This window comes from Telopea speciosissima, chromosome 3, assembly GCF_018873765.1.
Source record: "Telopea speciosissima isolate NSW1024214 ecotype Mountain lineage chromosome 3, Tspe_v1, whole genome shotgun sequence".
NCBI classification, from domain to species: Eukaryota; Viridiplantae; Streptophyta; class Magnoliopsida; order Proteales; family Proteaceae; genus Telopea; species Telopea speciosissima.
In genome coordinates, this window is record NC_057918.1 from 20,870,039 (window position 1) to 20,887,574 (window position 17,536).

At 37.7% G+C, this 17,536-nt stretch overlaps 1 protein-coding gene across 1 annotated transcript in view; it reads right to left on the minus strand.

The window, feature by feature from the left end:
* Nucleotides 1–2,101: 2,101 nt before the first annotated feature.
* The window catches only part of LOC122654952, a 30,509-nt gene continuing 15,074 nt past the window's right edge, over nt 2,102–17,536 (minus strand). The window contains exons 8-16 of the mRNA XM_043849206.1: nt 15,832–16,044; nt 12,479–12,595; nt 10,648–10,739; nt 9,959–10,106; nt 6,335–6,466; nt 6,048–6,197; nt 3,577–5,892; nt 3,267–3,415; nt 2,102–2,360 (exon numbers count right to left, since the gene is read on the minus strand). Coding sequence (XP_043705141.1) covers nt 2,204–2,360; nt 3,267–3,415; nt 3,577–5,892; nt 6,048–6,197; nt 6,335–6,466; nt 9,959–10,106; nt 10,648–10,739; nt 12,479–12,595; nt 15,832–16,044 — 3,474 coding nt within the window. The 3' untranslated portion in view covers nt 2,102–2,203. The remainder of the gene's footprint in view (nt 2,361–3,266; nt 3,416–3,576; nt 5,893–6,047; nt 6,198–6,334; nt 6,467–9,958; nt 10,107–10,647; nt 10,740–12,478; nt 12,596–15,831; nt 16,045–17,536) is intronic.

Sequence of the window (17,536 nt, forward strand, 5' to 3'; positions counted from 1 at the left end):
AAAAAAGTTGGCCAAACATTTACAATATGACCTAAACTGAATATGAAACTAAATTAAAACCCACTATGAAGCTGAATACAAAACGAATAAAAATTGAACCAAATCAAGTCGATTCGATTTTGGTTTTAAAAATGTATTCATATTTTCGGTTCATTTCGGTTTTGGTTTTCTACATTTTTGTTTCTTAAACCGAACTGAAACTCAACTGAATAACCGAAACCGAACCAATTGACACCCTTAATACTACAGTCTTACCCCTTGCTTCGCAAAGAGGTTGTGTCCAAAGACTCATACCCATGACCACTTAGTCACAATGAAACAACTTAACCGTTGCACAAAAGTCCACCCTAGATAAAAAAGAAAAATACTGATTTAAAATGACATTTTTTTTTTCGGTATAACATGAGCTTATATATTGAAGCGTGTAAAATGCAAGATATCTACATTACACAAAAGACAAATCAACAATCTTAGTAGTGGAGAGAGGCCAATTAGTCTCACACGCACAAGACACGGCTTTCTTGGCCAGAGAGTCAACCATTCTGTTAATCTCCCTGGTAATATAATGAAAGAACAAGATTTAAAATAGGTGGATGAATGATTTAAAATAACCATGTGAGAGGGTGGGTATAGAGTATGTATTTGCTCAAATAATCCTCTCCCAATTTGAAATAAGGGTTAGGTATGTTAGCACCTCTGTGTCTATCTCTCTTCTCCTCACATTAAATGACCGTCTTGTCCTCCTATGGTTGGTAGTATATCACAACCCATTGGTTTTATGGTATATTCCCCTATGCCATTTGTTGTTTGCTTAGAGAACCCTCTCCCTTAAAATATTATGTGGAAGGATTCTCTAAACATGAGTCATAAGATGCACCCACTAACATGTGTTTTTTTATTCATTGTTTAGAGATGAGATAAAGAATAACAAAAAATTCAAATGTGTTCAGGCATTTTGTACGCCTCATGTTCTTTTAAAAAATCCCTCTCCAATTCCTAAAAGTGTGCAATGCAGCAGTGCTGTTGACATCTCCACCTCACAGCAACTTGGACATCCAAACGGTAGAAGTCAATGAACTCGGACCATTGGGTGTCCTAGCTGCCAGGTGTCATCATCTCCACCTAAGACTGCCGCATTGCACACTTTTAGCAATTTGGAGAGGATTATTTTCCATGTTCAGAAACACTTTTCCCAAATATTATATTGGATGGTTTGAGAAATATTTTTAAGCCTATAACTTTGTTCTGAAGCTAGAATTTTGGTTGCATCGAGTTCTAAAGCTAGAATTTTGTGGTCCCTATAGTCCATTGCTTCCAATGTCAAATTTTAGATCAATTTAAGTGACACAATAAATAATACTTAAAAAGAAATCTAGGACCACCAAGGGGTGTACAGTTAAGGGTGTTAAATGGTGCAGTTTCGGTTAAACGGTTTGGTTTGATTCGATTCATGGTGTTAGAATAGAAATCAAAATCGAAGCGTTTATTAAATGGTTCCACATAATGAAACCAAAATCAAACTATTTCTTAAACAGTTATAAGGTTCCTAAATGGTTTCATAAAAAAATATTGCACCCAAAAAAAACCTACTCTTATGAAAGGATTCATATCACTAAATAATAATATGAATGGGGGTAAAAGAAATGAAATTAATGCATTCAGGCAATCAACATGCAGCAATTTATAGGTTGTAAATCTATTCAATATAACCATATTCTGTAATTAATTTAGCCAATTAAAGTGGCTAATAAGTAGGGTAAAGCTACCAAGTTCTACATTATACAAATTTTTTTTTAGTGAACCTTTGTTACAAATTTTGAGCAATGCTTTCATCTTAAGATGGTTCATAAGCCTGCTAGCAACTATAAAAATGCACATAATTCTAATTTTAGGATGACTCCAAAGAAGATAGTACCTTGAATCTCATTGCTCCTAATGATGAATCGTTATCCCCTCCAATTCGCTATCCCCTCCAATTCCTCACATGGGGGAGGATATGACCACCCTATCCCTTGCCTGAAAACACTGCCCAAGGTGGGGTCCACTCCCCCCTATTAGAGGAATTGGAGGTGCCCGCGAATTGGAGGTGATAATTATTCCCCTAATGATTAACAATCTGTTCCAACCTTACTCTGACCACTGAATTGAATAACTTTACCATCTGTATCTCTTCCTTATATGTATGTACTCTGTAATTCTATCTCTAATCTTGAAATCTCAATCTGTCTTCAGGATAAACCCTATTGGTTCCATCTCTCTTTCGAGCCTTCCTTGTTGAAAGCTCTGGAGAGTTTGCATTTCGAGTTTGTGTAAATGGTACACTTGTTTCGCCAATTTTTTCTCTACCACCTTTTCTCCTGCTACATGAGAGTAAAATAAAGCATTACATATAAACCAGGAAATGCAAAAAAGATTTATTAAATGGTAATTACCATGCTTCATGTGGGTACAAGAAAAATGGGATATATCTTAAAATCCCTTGTAGAAAGAGCTCTGGGTTTGGAAAAGGGCCACAACCTGGTGCAACAATGAGTATATGTAATATAGCAATGATGTAATTATGTTTATACCCAACATAGAAGCCATCGATACAATATGATATGATTTATGCTAGTACTAGCCTAATATGAGAAAACCAACATACAAATAAACAAAGAATAGGATATAATATAAACATATTCATCAAAAAACAAAGCAATTAACCTAAATCAACGTATACTCATGAAGTGTCAACAAGGCATGTTGTTGCCTTGGACCCAAGAAAGAGCCTGGACACGTTGACAACTATGACGCCCAGGGATAGCCCCTCCCTCAAAAGAACCCTATCCATCAAACCTAATGTTTAATTTCTATATCCATCAGAACCTCCACATATAAAATCCCATCTCATACCCCTCTGGTTCATGCATTTTGGTCATAAAAGGCATCAAATGACCATGACACCCATCATAACACCAACAAATTTGGAAATCCTTTGTTGTATGTTTTGTAATAACATGCAACAACAACCAATGGGGGCAAAAAAAGAGGCACAAGAACAAAAGTTTTTACGGTTATTTCTAACTCCTCAGTTGTAATTGTTACATTACTTTTGACCTTTCATACATTTCAAAAACTAAATTGCTTTAAAAAAGGGTTATGAGATAGGTTTTCATCTTTTATCAGTCTAGTGGTTATAAAAGTTGATATGGGTTTTTTTAGCTATGATTCTTCTATTTATTGATTTTAATGATATTTCACCAAAAAAAAATTTCTGATGATAGACATACCTAAAGTAAAGATAGAAGAAAATTCCACCAAAAAGAGTAACTCCTCCAGCAATTGATCTCAACAATAAATTTCTGCTTGGTTTGCCCTCCCTCACTCTTGGACACTCAACTGTCCTTGAGTTCAATTTTCCATGTTTCCCTTTGCCCTGTTGTACACCAATAGATAGACATGTTTTACGTCAAAGGTACAGTAATGGATCAAGTGGACATGATGCGGATTATATACCAAACAGCAAATGAGAATAGAAAATGGGAAAAACAAGAATAATGTGAAGAACCAAAGCTGAAAGGCAAAAGAGTCATTCACCTCATCCATCTGTTTTGTGCAATAAACAACTTCCTTGTCACAATTTATACATGCTCCATGCACTACTTGTGACGCAGTCTCTAAAATATTTTCACTGTTTTCTTCTTTGAATGTTTCTTCCAAACATGCAACTGATGAGTAGGGCTGGTTGTTGAGGGTTAGCATTGATTGGCTCACAGGAACATCACTAGTATGAACAGCATGTTTATCCACGAGAACTGTAATGGTGGTCTGTCTTTCTTGGTAACTAATATTTCTGATTCCTAGACCATCTGAATGTTTGGAGCAGGCATCCCTAACTTCAACAGGAGAACTCATCCTTTCTATCTCCAGCCCATAGTTATCTGACTCTGCACTTTGAGCATCACCACATACAGGTTCAATGTGTTTGTCCAAGTAAACATCAAGATCTTGTTGATGTATCATCAGATCTGGAGTTGCAATGATGTCAAATAAGGAGCTTCTGTGGCACCATATTGCAGTGCTGATTGAGTTCCTGTCATTCAACATATTGTCTTCTCCAATTGTTATGCCTGATGGATTAACTTGTGGAAAACAGAATGTTTCTAAACTTGAAGGACTAGTTGGCTCCCTTTCTTCACCTCCAGTCGAAGTGGAGAACCTATTCAAGACAACCTTTCCTTCTGAGGTATTTTTGCAGCCCACAACATCTCGAAACATCTGCTTTAAGGAGCAGTTTAAATTATTTTCTACAAATAAGTATTTATAAAAGTTCTCTACTTCCAACACTTCTAGATTCATTTCATTTCTAGCAACAGTGGATCCTGCACTTAAAGCTTCAGATGAGACTTCTGTTTCTTTACTAAAACAGGTTGTTGACAGAGAGATGCTTAGGTGCTTTTTCGTATCCATATCTGCACCCTTTTTGGAGGCAATATATATCTCGTCAGTATTAGCTACAACTAAGGACTTAGAATTATCAAGCTGCAGGGCATCTACAGAAGCTATTGTAGGAGAGTGGCAGACTAAGTTTGGATATAAACCATGTGGCATCACAAGTTCAGAAGGCGCTGCAACACTGTTACCCTCTGATACCATAGTCGTCAAGCAGTGGTTTTTCTCATTCCATATGGCCTGAATACTACAGGGGGAATCTGATTGGCTTGATAAAACTTCATCAAGTTGATTCCAGTTCTCATTGATCGAGACATTTTCAGAGTTTAAGGTCGCATTAAAATTAAATAGCACCTTATTGTCAGCTTGTGCAACTGCTGAATCTCTGTCATACATGATGCCATAAGCATGTGTCCCGACATGATTTTGATCCCCAATAGTGAAGAATCTTTTCCAATCTGCAGTTGGTTGGAAAGCATAGGCGGAATTCATACTATTAACACATTTCATATTTCCTTGCGGTCTATCAGTTTCTGGTGTTAGTATATCGTCAGGGTTCTGACATTCAACCGTATCATAAAATTTTAGTCCACTCACAGATCTCACATCCATCTGATCATTTTCCATATTCTGAAACTTAGGGGAATCAATTTTCTCATTAGTAAAATCAAGTTCCGCTTCAAAACCATCTTCATAATCTACGGTGACCACTTTACTTGAAGCAGAGTTCAGACTGGCCGTGGAGGACACCTCAGCATCTTCCATCTCATCAGATAATCTCCTACCAAGTTCATACTTTGAAGCCCTGTGATTGGAGCTTGATCCATTATCAATCATAAATATCCTGCCCTTCCCTTCCCCATCAGACCAAACATAATCACAACTGTGAGTTCTGTGACTGTTTAGCTCTGAAATGTCAGACTGCCAACCAGCATATCCCCCTTTTGATGTGTTTGTTTCCATAGAATCCGCTACAACAGAAGCAGGAGTTGTGACATGGCAAAAGTTCACTGAACTGTTTTCCAGGGTACACATAGGATGCCCTACCCCTTTCCTGTTTATGTACAATTCCCCTGCATTTAGCTCATTCGGAGGTTCAATGCATAGATGGTTTAATGTAGCATCTGGGTGAATACTGAAGAACTCTGGGTTAACATTCTTTTGGCGGTTTGTGTTAAGAGAACCCATTGATGCCATTACAGAGACTAGATCATATTGGCTATTATGTCCATCTACCTCTTGATCCTCAGCATCTAACACGAGTACAGTTTTTGTTAAAAAACAGTCTTCCACAACCTCTGAAACTCCTAGTGATCTCTCTAAATTCGAAAACAGGGTAGCAGTATTTGAAGCATTTGAATCTGGACTTTGAAATCCAAATATCCTAAAATCACTTTCTGCATCATCAGACTCTTCAGAAAATGAATCATATGACCTGGCATAATCTTCATTCTGGTTTTGCTACAGTAAAAGATGAAGAATGAGTAGAAATGCGAAGCTTAAACAAAGGAATTGTATGGATAACGGCCTCAAATATACATATACCATGAAGATTATTTAAAATATCACCCAGTAGCAAACAATATCAAACAAATGATTGCAGTGTTATAGCTTACCTGTCTGTACTTGACCTTTGAGTTGATGCATGGATTGCTACCGCTAGAGCTTGAAGCACTATGCTGTGATCGCTCCAGGCTTCTGCGGATGCACCCAACCATATCTGTAGGCATGGCTATGGTATATGTAACAATATCAAAATCTGGAACCTATCACAAGAATATAACTCCAATTTATTACGATTATCAAAATGGCTGTCAAATTCATAGCAGCAGTAGAATGAGCCAAAAACCTACATGTAAAAATAAAAATCATAAAAATATGAAGGGATACTAATATTTCTTACGATTAAATGCTTAGATCTTGCTTTCTTTGAGAGTGCACGAATGCACATACAAACTCTTCGAATATCTCTTTTCTCTACCACATCTGATGCGGAGAAGAGGTCAACACCAGTCAATCCCAGGATTTGGCAGATCTATAAACAAAAAAATGAAACAAAAGTAAGAAACCATGAAGAATGCATCCCCCTCCACTCTCTTTTTTTAAAATTTTCCTTCTTTTAGGGTGTCATAATTTGAAGTAAATTCTAACAGAGATTAACCTTTTAACCTGTGGGAACTATTTCATTAATCAATCAGGGTCTCGGTTGACTTTATTTTCAATACCCTAATAGGTTTTCAAAGGGGTCCTTGCACTTAAAAACAAGCTCAAGAGCTTCTCAGTTCTGCAGATTAGAAAATCCAAGTGTTATGGAACTTCCATCTATGATCTTGACTTGAACTGAGAATGAATTTTGAAGTTGCAAGAAAATGAAATAGAATTACCACTCTAATGAGTTACATTGGAATTTTTTTAGCCAAAAGTTTTCATGCTTATCTCGTTCTTTCCCATCAACAATATTATTTTGAAGAAGTAGTTATTCTGTAGATGGAAAACCTAGATTGAATTTACATGAAAATATATAAATATATATATATATATATATATATATATATTTCTTTTTTGGTTCTTGGAGACCTTTTTTTTTTTCCGGTCTTCATCAGTATAATGTGTCATTCAGAAAGTGCCTTCTTTTCTCTATCTACTATGTCACTGTTAAATTATTGCATGTTTTGCACAACGGGAATATCAAAATCTGGGGTGCTAGATTCTGCTATCCAGCCTGTTCAAGAGACAGGGACAGGTATTTATGGCAGGGTAATTGGTCGCATTTTTGGTGCATCTGGGAAGAGAAGAATGCTAGACTCTTTCAGCATAAGTTTTCCCAGGAGGGGGTGATCATTGAGAATATCACAACCAGGGGGTGGTCAATGATTCATTTTTGGTGCATCTAGGAAGAGAAGAATGTAAGATTTATTTTAAGGATGTCCCCAGTTCTTCATCTATTTAGGGATTGGAGTTTTATCATTTTCTGAGAAGACCAAAACATAGAAAGAAAGACCCCTTGGACTTCCCCACCAGAAGGTATGTGGAAGCTGAATTTGGATTGGTGTTTGGGAAACCAGGGTCCCTGGGGAAGAGTTTTTGGGGTCAAGCTCAGGGGATATTGTTCGGGTGTATTAAAGTCCAATTGGAGAGAAAGACCCTAAGCATGCTGAAATTCTGTCACTTCAGTTGGGGTCGGCGTTTGCCATTAGGGAGGGATTCACGGAGGTGAGGGGGACTCAGACACAACTATAGCCTGGCTTAGCTCTTCAGAGGACACATCCTGGAGATTTGCCAACATCATTAGAAATAAAGCTTTGGGCTTCTCAAGTGAACAGCTCAATTCCATTGGAAGCCTAGGCCTGTTAATGACTTGGCCGATATGCTTGCAAAACAAGGAGTGGATAGGCTGAGATGGTGTTCAGGATACAAGCCCCCCTTGTAGTTATTGGGTATTTGGGTGTTTCAATTAAGGGCTCTATTCTTCTGTGTGTGTATATTGTACATCGTTTGCTTGATAAAAAAACGAGCACCTCAGTGCATGAGGCTCCTGCTACTGCAGGGTCTGGGAGGGGCAAATGTACGCAGTCTTACCCCCTGCTTTGCAGGAGAGGCTGTTTCCAAATTTCGAACCCGCAACCAACAGGTTGCAAAAGCACAACTTAACATTGTTTGTTTGATCAGTAATATTTTCTACTCATAAAAAAATAAAAAATAAAAAGGAACCAAACGGTTTTCATTTCTAATGGTTAAAGGTAAGGGAGAAGATTAAGGTATTAGGTTGAGGAAGAATCTCACTTTAAAATCTTAAAAACTGTTTTGACCAGGAATACACTAAATGAGGGCCTATTTTCATAGAAACTTAGAGTATAACCATGTACTTTATACATCCATTTGAACTGTCCAAAGGATTTCATCAGAGTTTCTAAAAACTCAAAAAATAACATAGATTTTAAGGTTAACATTGAGAAAAAGATTCTAGCATACCCTCACCTTGAATTATTCTAGCATGCCCTGTGTTTAATGCCACGTGGAAGGGTAATCTTGAAATTCTGACCATTGGATGTGTACAACTAATTTTGGATTTGCTACATGTCGAATTCAGACCGATAGTCAATGTATATTCTCATATGTAGGCATACCCTCTCGTGTATGTCTATGCACCCCACTGTAGTCCCTGACTTCTTCAATACCTTGTTTTGTCACTTGGCAAACTTCAATTGGACTGAAATTTGACCGGCGAACAAAGGAACTTGGGGTCTAGCTATACACAAATTTTCAGCCCCTTTGAACTACTACATGGCAGTTATTGGAGGGTGTACTATTTTACTTTCAGGCGAGGGCATGCCAAAACCCCGTTCCCATGAAAATTAGTCTCATCAAACTGATCCTTTGGTAATACAGTCATTTAGATGGGACAACTGTAGGTCCTAGTCATATGAATATCAACGCATGGAAAGTCTGGCTGGTTTCTTATATTCACATGCCCCATCACCTCAAGAATACTGACTCAATCAAGCAGAATTATGAAGCTATAACACTGATTAATGCCCAAGAACAGAATAATGATGAGATGCTAGCCAAATAAACTCTCTCTCTCATGAAATGACCTCTCTACCCCCCCCCCTACACGAAACTGCTTCCTTATGCCACTTGCCCAAATAACCCTCTCCCATTTAAATGATTCATCTTAATTATGCAAGTATAAAAATTTAATGTCTAAGAATCTTCAATGAGCACTCCATAAGGTTGAAACTTGAATCACTGGGATTCATCAAGGTGTGACTGGTCTTTATCCTTTAACTGAGTTTGGCTGTATTGGAGAGTTCAAAACCTTTTGGACGAAATGCTCATAGCTTGTGATTAGTCTATGGTTAACAAATGCTATGAATAACATATTGAATAAAAAAATTCAAAATCATTACATAGATCAGTGTTTTAAAACCTTGTTAACCCATTGCCTACGCACCAAAATTGGTTGGTCCACATACCAAATCAGTTACAAAACCCAGTTGACTCTTCACCCAATCCCCAAAGTTGGTGAGCCTATGCACTAACCCAGTTACCAATCTTAATGAAAGATCCCACTGACTAGTCTTGTATTCAATCGGAGACAAGTTGGATCTGGATTGATGATTGAACCTGTCAAATTACAAAAATGGGCGCAACATGGCTGGGTTTTCAAACACTGAAATAGATTGTCACTTTAGATACTACTATTTAATTGTAAAATAAGGCACACATAGAGAATTGTTCGCCTAGGATATGTTTTGGGGATAAAATTCATTTCTGACCCTAGCATTTCATTTTTTTTATGGTTTTTCCTTTTTGTTGTGTACTAGTTATGGCATTTCCTCCTCTAGAGGCTTGTTATATTCTTACCATTCGAATATCACTGAAGTGTTACTCATCAGAACAAGAAAAGGCTCAAAATGTTGAGTGAGGAAACTTTTACCTGTGGATCAATGTATACTATATTTAAATTTTAAAATGAATCAATATTTAAAAAATATATACTATGAAATCATAAAATGGAGCTTACCTTCAAAAATGAGTCAACATTGGCATAAGGCATATACCTCCCACTGCACTTTCCAGAAATTTTTGGTTCATATATATAGGCTTTTGAATATCTTAGCTCCATACGCTTTGTCAGAAGCATTTTTGTTATTACTCTAGACACTTGAAACCTAGAAGAGAACACAGGAAAAAGGTTACTCAACAAACAATGAATAATTACAAAGTAACCAACAATAAACTTTGCAAACATCTAGCCGTCTGGCATACTTTTCAAGCATTCAATCTAGTACAGGCCCTTCTTCACTATCCAATTATGTACCTTAAACACTAATCCATTGCCTTCTTACATAAGGGCATACCCAGTGCACAAGGCTCCCGCTACTACAGGGTCTTGGGAGGGTGCATACCCAGTGCAGGTCTGGTTCTCTTTGTTCCTGGTACTGCTACAAGTCTCATCTTTTACTTAAAAAGTACACTAATCTGCCCTTTATATGACCAAATCCTTAGAATTTATGTACTCTCATTTTCCTTAGAATCGAAGTAGAATACAGGTATTCTCATTTTCAAAATGAAGCCAATCCTTGTGTAGATATTAGAGATTTTTCTCTTTCGTACAATCATGTGTCCACAAAGACAAGATCAAATACAAATCTATATAATCATCCATAAATTAACATAAAGCAGCGAGCAAAGGAAAATTCAGGGACATACAACAACTTCCCGTCAGCAAGTAAATCAGCAATGACTGTCTCTTCATCCAGCCTTGTGTGCAGGACTTCTCCAAGCCAGATTCTGGCCTGAGTCTGTACAGTAAATAAAATGAAATTAGTCCTATGATATGACTAAATGACTAGTCAGTTGGAATAAATTAAATACAAAGTCCAATTATCTTATTCTATCTGGTGGCAAAAATTAGTTATTTTATATTTGATGAATAATGTTTCCCCGCTATTATGGCTTCAAACAGAGAGGAACGGTGAAACAGGATTTCTGTAGCTGACCCAATATAGTTGGGATAAGGTTTTGCTGAAATTTTATTCGATGTTGGATGAATTTATTCAGGGAATGCAAGATTAATTGACCAAGGCTATAATTCATGTTGGATAATTTACTAAAATGAAACATGGTACCAGATCAGATCTTCTGCAATTGGAAAGCAGTGTTCTCTTCAATACAAACCCCCCCCCCCCCAAACACAAAGGTCATGGCACAGGTAAGATGAGCGAAAATCTGTTGGAATTTTCCTATTACATATTTACCATTTTCTTTCATTTTTGCCCTCCTCACCCCAATGTTCTCATCAACACAAAGGTCAAGGCACAGGTAAGATGAGCGAAAATCTGTTGGAAATTTCCTATTACATATTTACCATTTTCTTTCATTTTTGCCCCCCTCACCCCAATGTTCCCATCAATTAATAACCAACATTTGAAATGATGTTTGCATTTTTCTCATCTTCCTCCTGTTGGGCATACGAATACAACAGAGTTTCATGTTTCAGCATGTGTTTCAAGTTAGAACTAATAGTTTGAGAGTTCTAGGACAAAAAGTAGAGTGTTCAAGTTGTAGGCTGGTCCTGCATATTTTATGAATTTAATTGCTATCGCTAAGGTATATTGTTTCTTTTCCTTCAGCAATTTCACTGAAATTATAAAGTAACAACATAAGAAAACCAGGGTGCTTTCTCTCTGATGGCCACTATAGCATTAAAGTAGTGAGCTGCAAAGCACTAAGCACGAGGAGACGACAAAAAAAGGACGCCCAGGCGCTACGACGGGGATACAGATGAGATAGCATTAGGGTTCAGAAAGCAGATCTTCCAAAGATCCGTGTGCAGTAACATACCAACTTCAGGAAGCGCAAAGTGAAAATTGAAGAAATAAGAAGTCTTACAAACCAATCAAAATTAGGGACAATAAATAGCTATTAACAAAGTAATATTTATTTTCCTTCCTCTTCTATTCCTAAGTTAGGATAGTTTAAGTGCTTTTAATAAGAGATACTATATACAAACTTCAACTCGTGGACAAAGTGGTTGACAACTTCATAACGAAGCCTGTGTGGTAAGGATTATCTTTGAGGGTTATCTTTTCAAATCAAGAGAACTATAATGCTAGGAGCTGGATCTGATAATACAGATTAAAGATTCCATTTTTTTTTTTTTTTTTTTTTTTGGGTGAATCTGCAGGATGAGAAACTAAAAGAAACTCTTGGATGTCCGAGACCATCATACTGATTCTCTGGTCTGCATCAAGACCTGCTCCAGTTAAGCAATTAGCACCCAAGTTAAGTTCCAATCCTTATCACAAAACCCAAGCCTGTAGAGCCATTGAAAGTAAGTCCAAAACAATCAGTACTTGCATCAACAGTTCTTACTTCATTCCAAACCCAGAAATATTAATACCAAAAGAATCAGACAAACAGAAACAAACTCCAAATTCAAGCCAACCAGTCCAAAAACAGTAACCTCCATGACCAAACATCAAATCCATATAAATATCATAAACAAAGAATAAAAAAAACACAGAACCAGATACCAAACCTGCAAGAACACATCATCTAGTTCCCGAAAACTCGACCCAGCAGAACAAGGAGAAGAATCACTCAACACCATTAGAACATCAGGAGAATGAGCTCTCTCAACTGCTCGGGCCATCATCGATCAGCCCTTTCCGGGCCTCTCGGTTTCCCGCCAAAATAAAAACGAAGAAAGAAAATATATAAATAAAATACCCAAATGAGAAAGGTTTGGGTACTCTTTACGTCTATAACTGTGAATGTAAAAGAAGAGAAACTTTGAGATTCTGAAAACCCTTTTCTGAGAAAAGCTTTAACATCCACGTTTTGTTGATATACTTAAGGCGACGGGACCTACCTGCACCAGTCTCTGCTCTCTCTCTCTCTCTCTCTCTCTCTCTCTCTCTCTCTCTCTCTCTCTCTCTCTCTCTGTCTCTTCCTTTTTGCAAATTTGTCTTTAATTTCACGCGGAAGATTCTGTCTGTCCTTATTTGTCTTGTCGGGACATTACTACAAAGTCTACATGAGATTTGGCTCATGTCAATGTACCTCAGGTAACCGTTGGATTGGGAAAAATGATGCGATCCATCAGATATTCAAATCTGACCATGGTTCGAGGTATCGGTATCGTAACGCTGTATACTATGCTGATACCATATCGGAGATATGGTTTGGACAAATGGTAAATGGTCAAAAGAACAATTGTTAAAGGAAAATCAGGGACAAATTTGTCTGATATGGATAATCGGTGTCAATACCAATCTGATACCGTATGAGTTTCTTGGTTGATCAATACCCATTCCGATACCATACACTAAAACCATGACTTAATAATCAATTGAACGGTCAGGATTTTCGGAGGCAGAGAGGAAATCCAGTGGAAATATAGTAGTAGAAGCTGGGACCCATCTAAAATGGGGGTGGTGGACCGTGGAGTGAGATTATGACTAATTCCCTAATTTTGTGGCATTATTTCTGTACTACAGATTATAGACTTGGTGTGGTCAACCTTATTTTGATTGTAAAGTGCGTATCGATTAATAAGTCATTTTATGAATTAATTAATTAATAGGCAATATGTCTATTTGAAAATTAAAAAGAAAAACAAATATCTTGGGTTTGAGTACAGCCATCAATAGCCATAGATGTCTAACCCTTAAAGTAGGGATTTAGTAGTGAGTCCGGATCTGCTCCCCATGTCCTATGGAGGGTTGGGATCTGTCTCCACTGCTCCCCATGTGGATAGCTAATCCTAACTCGCAAGGGATTGGTCATGAACCAGTGTTGGCTACGAACCAGCCAATTTGGATGATCCAATACGAGTACTAAAACTATACCTTACAATACATATCAATAATACCCTTATTTTGTTCCCCGACATCTACCACACATCATCAAAGGTCTCGATCAAGGGATTCTATTTTGACCGTGGCTGAAGGCAAACCATCCCCACACAAGAAAGTCCACCATCTCGTAAACCTCCTAATATAGGGTACAATTATTCTTGAGTCACTTGAAAAACCAAATGAAACAAAACAGGGGGAAGAAGAAAGGGGAGGGGAGGAGGGAGGGGAGGGGAGTTGCAGGGTCTAGTGGATCTCACACCCCTGCTTTTGTTTCACCAGTACTTTCAAGAAACTGGAGAGGATCCAAGGGCCCTAATCCAACCCCCTCAATGTGAAGCACTACTAAATTTCATGCCTCTGTTATCAAAAGTTGGTGGCTCTTTTAAGTTGGGGGCTCTTTAATCATGGCCAAGGCAAGTTTTAAAGGCTGGGAAATGGGAACTGATGCTTTGTTACAGCAAAATGCCAACCAACACACTAACCAAAACATGAAAAGAAACAAAAACAGAGCAAGATGACGCAAAGATTTTAACGAGATTCATACACCAGTATGGTGTGTTACATTCACGAGTGAAAGCGAAGCTGTTTCACTATGTAAATCGAAAAAAATTACAATGGAAATCCATCAAGAACATCCAAAGCGGCGCTGCTGCTCTCTCCCATAAACCCTAGATTGAAAGCCCCAAAATTCTCACGTTTTACAACAAAACGGTTAAAGAACATAAATGCTTCTCTATTGAATCCGGGTCAAAACATACCAAAATTCAATTCAAATTGCCAACGAAAAATGCCGGAGCAGGTCATTCTTCGAAACGGGTCCAAGAATTCAAGACACACATAACATACTTGTTTATCCATTTAATAAAATCCTAGCTCGTGTGAGTGATAGTTCTTTATTCTAAGTCTAATCAATGGATTAAGGCCCAGCCCATGCCCATTCCCTTGGATATTTCTCCAGTTGTTAAGGATATTATCTGTCTTGCTCAGTATTTTGAAAGCTGCTCCTTCGGCAAGTTAAAAAGTGTAGCAAACTTCATTTCAGGTGTGAACTCCCTTCTTTTGCCGAATCCAAAAATATGCATAACACAACATAGAACATAAAATAGGCACTCAAAATCCACAAAATTCTAATGCACGAGACTTTAGCCAAAAATTACATAAAGAAAAATAATTACATTTGGAACACTTGGAACATATATACAACACTAATTTTCAATTTTACAAAACAACCACAAATTTTGCCTTCTCCCGCTGAAGGATTGCACACTGAGAAAAAATGGGGGCTCGAAAAAAATAGGGACAAACAAAAAAATTACAGGTTGCTCTCCAATGCAGAGATCTCTCAACAGGGAAAATACAAACATCAGCAAAATGTATGACCTTCTGGTGCTCAAGATTCGTGGCTAGATTTGACCTTTTGCATGCAGCATTCAAGGTTCAAGGGTTTCAACAGCATGCTCACCCCCATTGGGCTATATATAAGATACGTGAGCCAGGTTAAAACTGCACACAACCAGCATCGGATCACCAAATTAAAGGATATCAATAACAGAAATATTGTAACAGAAATAAATAGCTTCGCAGAATCTGCATTATAGCTACAATTGCAAAAAAAAAATGAAAATGCTGTACTAAAGGCCATCTTGCCTTAGTAGGGTTGGGATAACTGTCACAACTTATCCTGAAACATAGATGGGTCAATGTGATAGACGACCACACAATCATCTTAGTGGTAATATTAAAAGTATGTCAATTTTCATCATTACAACAATACCGTTTCACTGCAAATTTGCAATGGAATATAGTGGCATTTCTGCAATTTCCGGAACTTTGAACTCACTTTTACAGCAATTCCACTCCTTGTTTTAAGCTGAAACTTAACTAGTGATGAAAACTTGAAAAGTGTCCCAAAGGTGCCAATGGTCTAAGTTTAACAGATGGCAGCACCCTTGATTTAGAAGGGCTTGGTAACATATAAAATGATATTTACCTCATATTTTTCATGACCAAAATTGATGAAAGACAAACTTCAAGACCATCTGCTGTTATGAGGTGAAGGAGATCCTGGAACTGATGAAGCAGACAGAGACCTCTGCACAAATGGATGGTTCAAGAGCTGAGCAGCAGTGGGCCGGTCATCTGGGTTAACTTGTAAGCATTGGCGGATGAAATCCCGAGCATCTCTTGATAGAAAATCAGGAATAGGTGGTGGTGTTCCCTTACCAATCTTAAATAATGCTGACATCTGCCATGTCAGGAAGAAAAACAGTTGTAAAACTACAACAAATTCCAGAGTCTGTATCCCATACATTTGTATGGAATATGGATGACTGGTGAGGCAATACATTCATTAAACTATAATATAGAAAAGGGAGAAAGAATGCCGCCAGGCTGCGTAGCATACGCTAGTGCCTCCTTATGTCTATCTCTCTCCCCTTCTATGAAATGACATATCTGTCCCCTATTGTGGGAGGAGAGAGACACAGGGAGGCGCTAGAGTATGCTATGCAGCCAGACAGGGAACTCAATCCCTATAGCACTACAAGGAAATGGATAAAAGATCTCATGTTACAACTATATGCACACACAAATGTATGCGATTACTGGAATTAGCAGAGCAAATTCAATAAAAATGGATACACTGAAAACTAAGATAGAGTAGACTACTTGATCATGCACTTTCACGTCTTTCATGGATGGGTAAGGAAGAGACAGATCCAGTCTTCTAACTAATATATTATAGGATATACATATAAAATAACTTGGTTCATAATAGGTTAAAAAACAGAAATAATAGCTAGATAAGCAGAAACACGCAGAAGTAATGTAAATACTACTTGAAATGAAAAAATATGCTACATTAGTACCCATATGAATAACATCATCAACATGCATCAACTGCAAGCCACGTGATAGTTGGCTGGAGCCACTGGATCCAGAAAATGCAGTAACTAATGAGGAGAAACAGTGTCTAATAAGATAATAGATCCACTAGCAATGTAGTGAAAACTGAAAAGTCACATAATTCAGTTCGAACTTCTGAACCAATCTTTCTTATCTCTTCCATCCGAGCCTGGCCTCCAAAGCATCATAAATTAGCCACTTGAATGTGAGGACTCTCAGAACATTACCCTCCAACTCCATGTCACATGAGATGAGAATTAAAAATTTAACTGTGGCTTTAAGTTTTACAGTGACTTGTATTTAATTAAATGTATGTTGGCATGTCACATACGGAAATAAAATGCTTTTTAAGAGAGAGAGAGAGAGAGAGAGAGAGAGAGAGAGAGGGAGGGGGGGGGAGGGGGGAGAAATAACTAGTTAAATATATGAGCACTCTTTCCCCCCCCCCCCCCACCCCCCCTTTCTTTTACTGAGAATATGGGAAATTTTCAGTAAAAGACCCTAGAAGCAACAGGTTAGTAAATAATAAAGTAGTATTCATTTGGAAGGAGCAATATTTTCAAGGCAATGCCTATTGCTCTTAGACTTGAAATGGATAAATTCCAAACGACATCAGCTTGTACAGATACTAGCATTTGCGCCGCTTATGAAACTAGGTAAAGTTTATGAACATTTGTGTTGCTAGCTGCTACCAAGAGCAACAGGGAGGATCAAAATTACAGATATTCCAGGATCACTGTTGGTCACTGCGGTAAGTTAGTCATTTGACCACCAGTATGGTTACTCAATGGGCATCCACAGCCGAAGTATTCAGAGCATAGTTGTCATGGCGT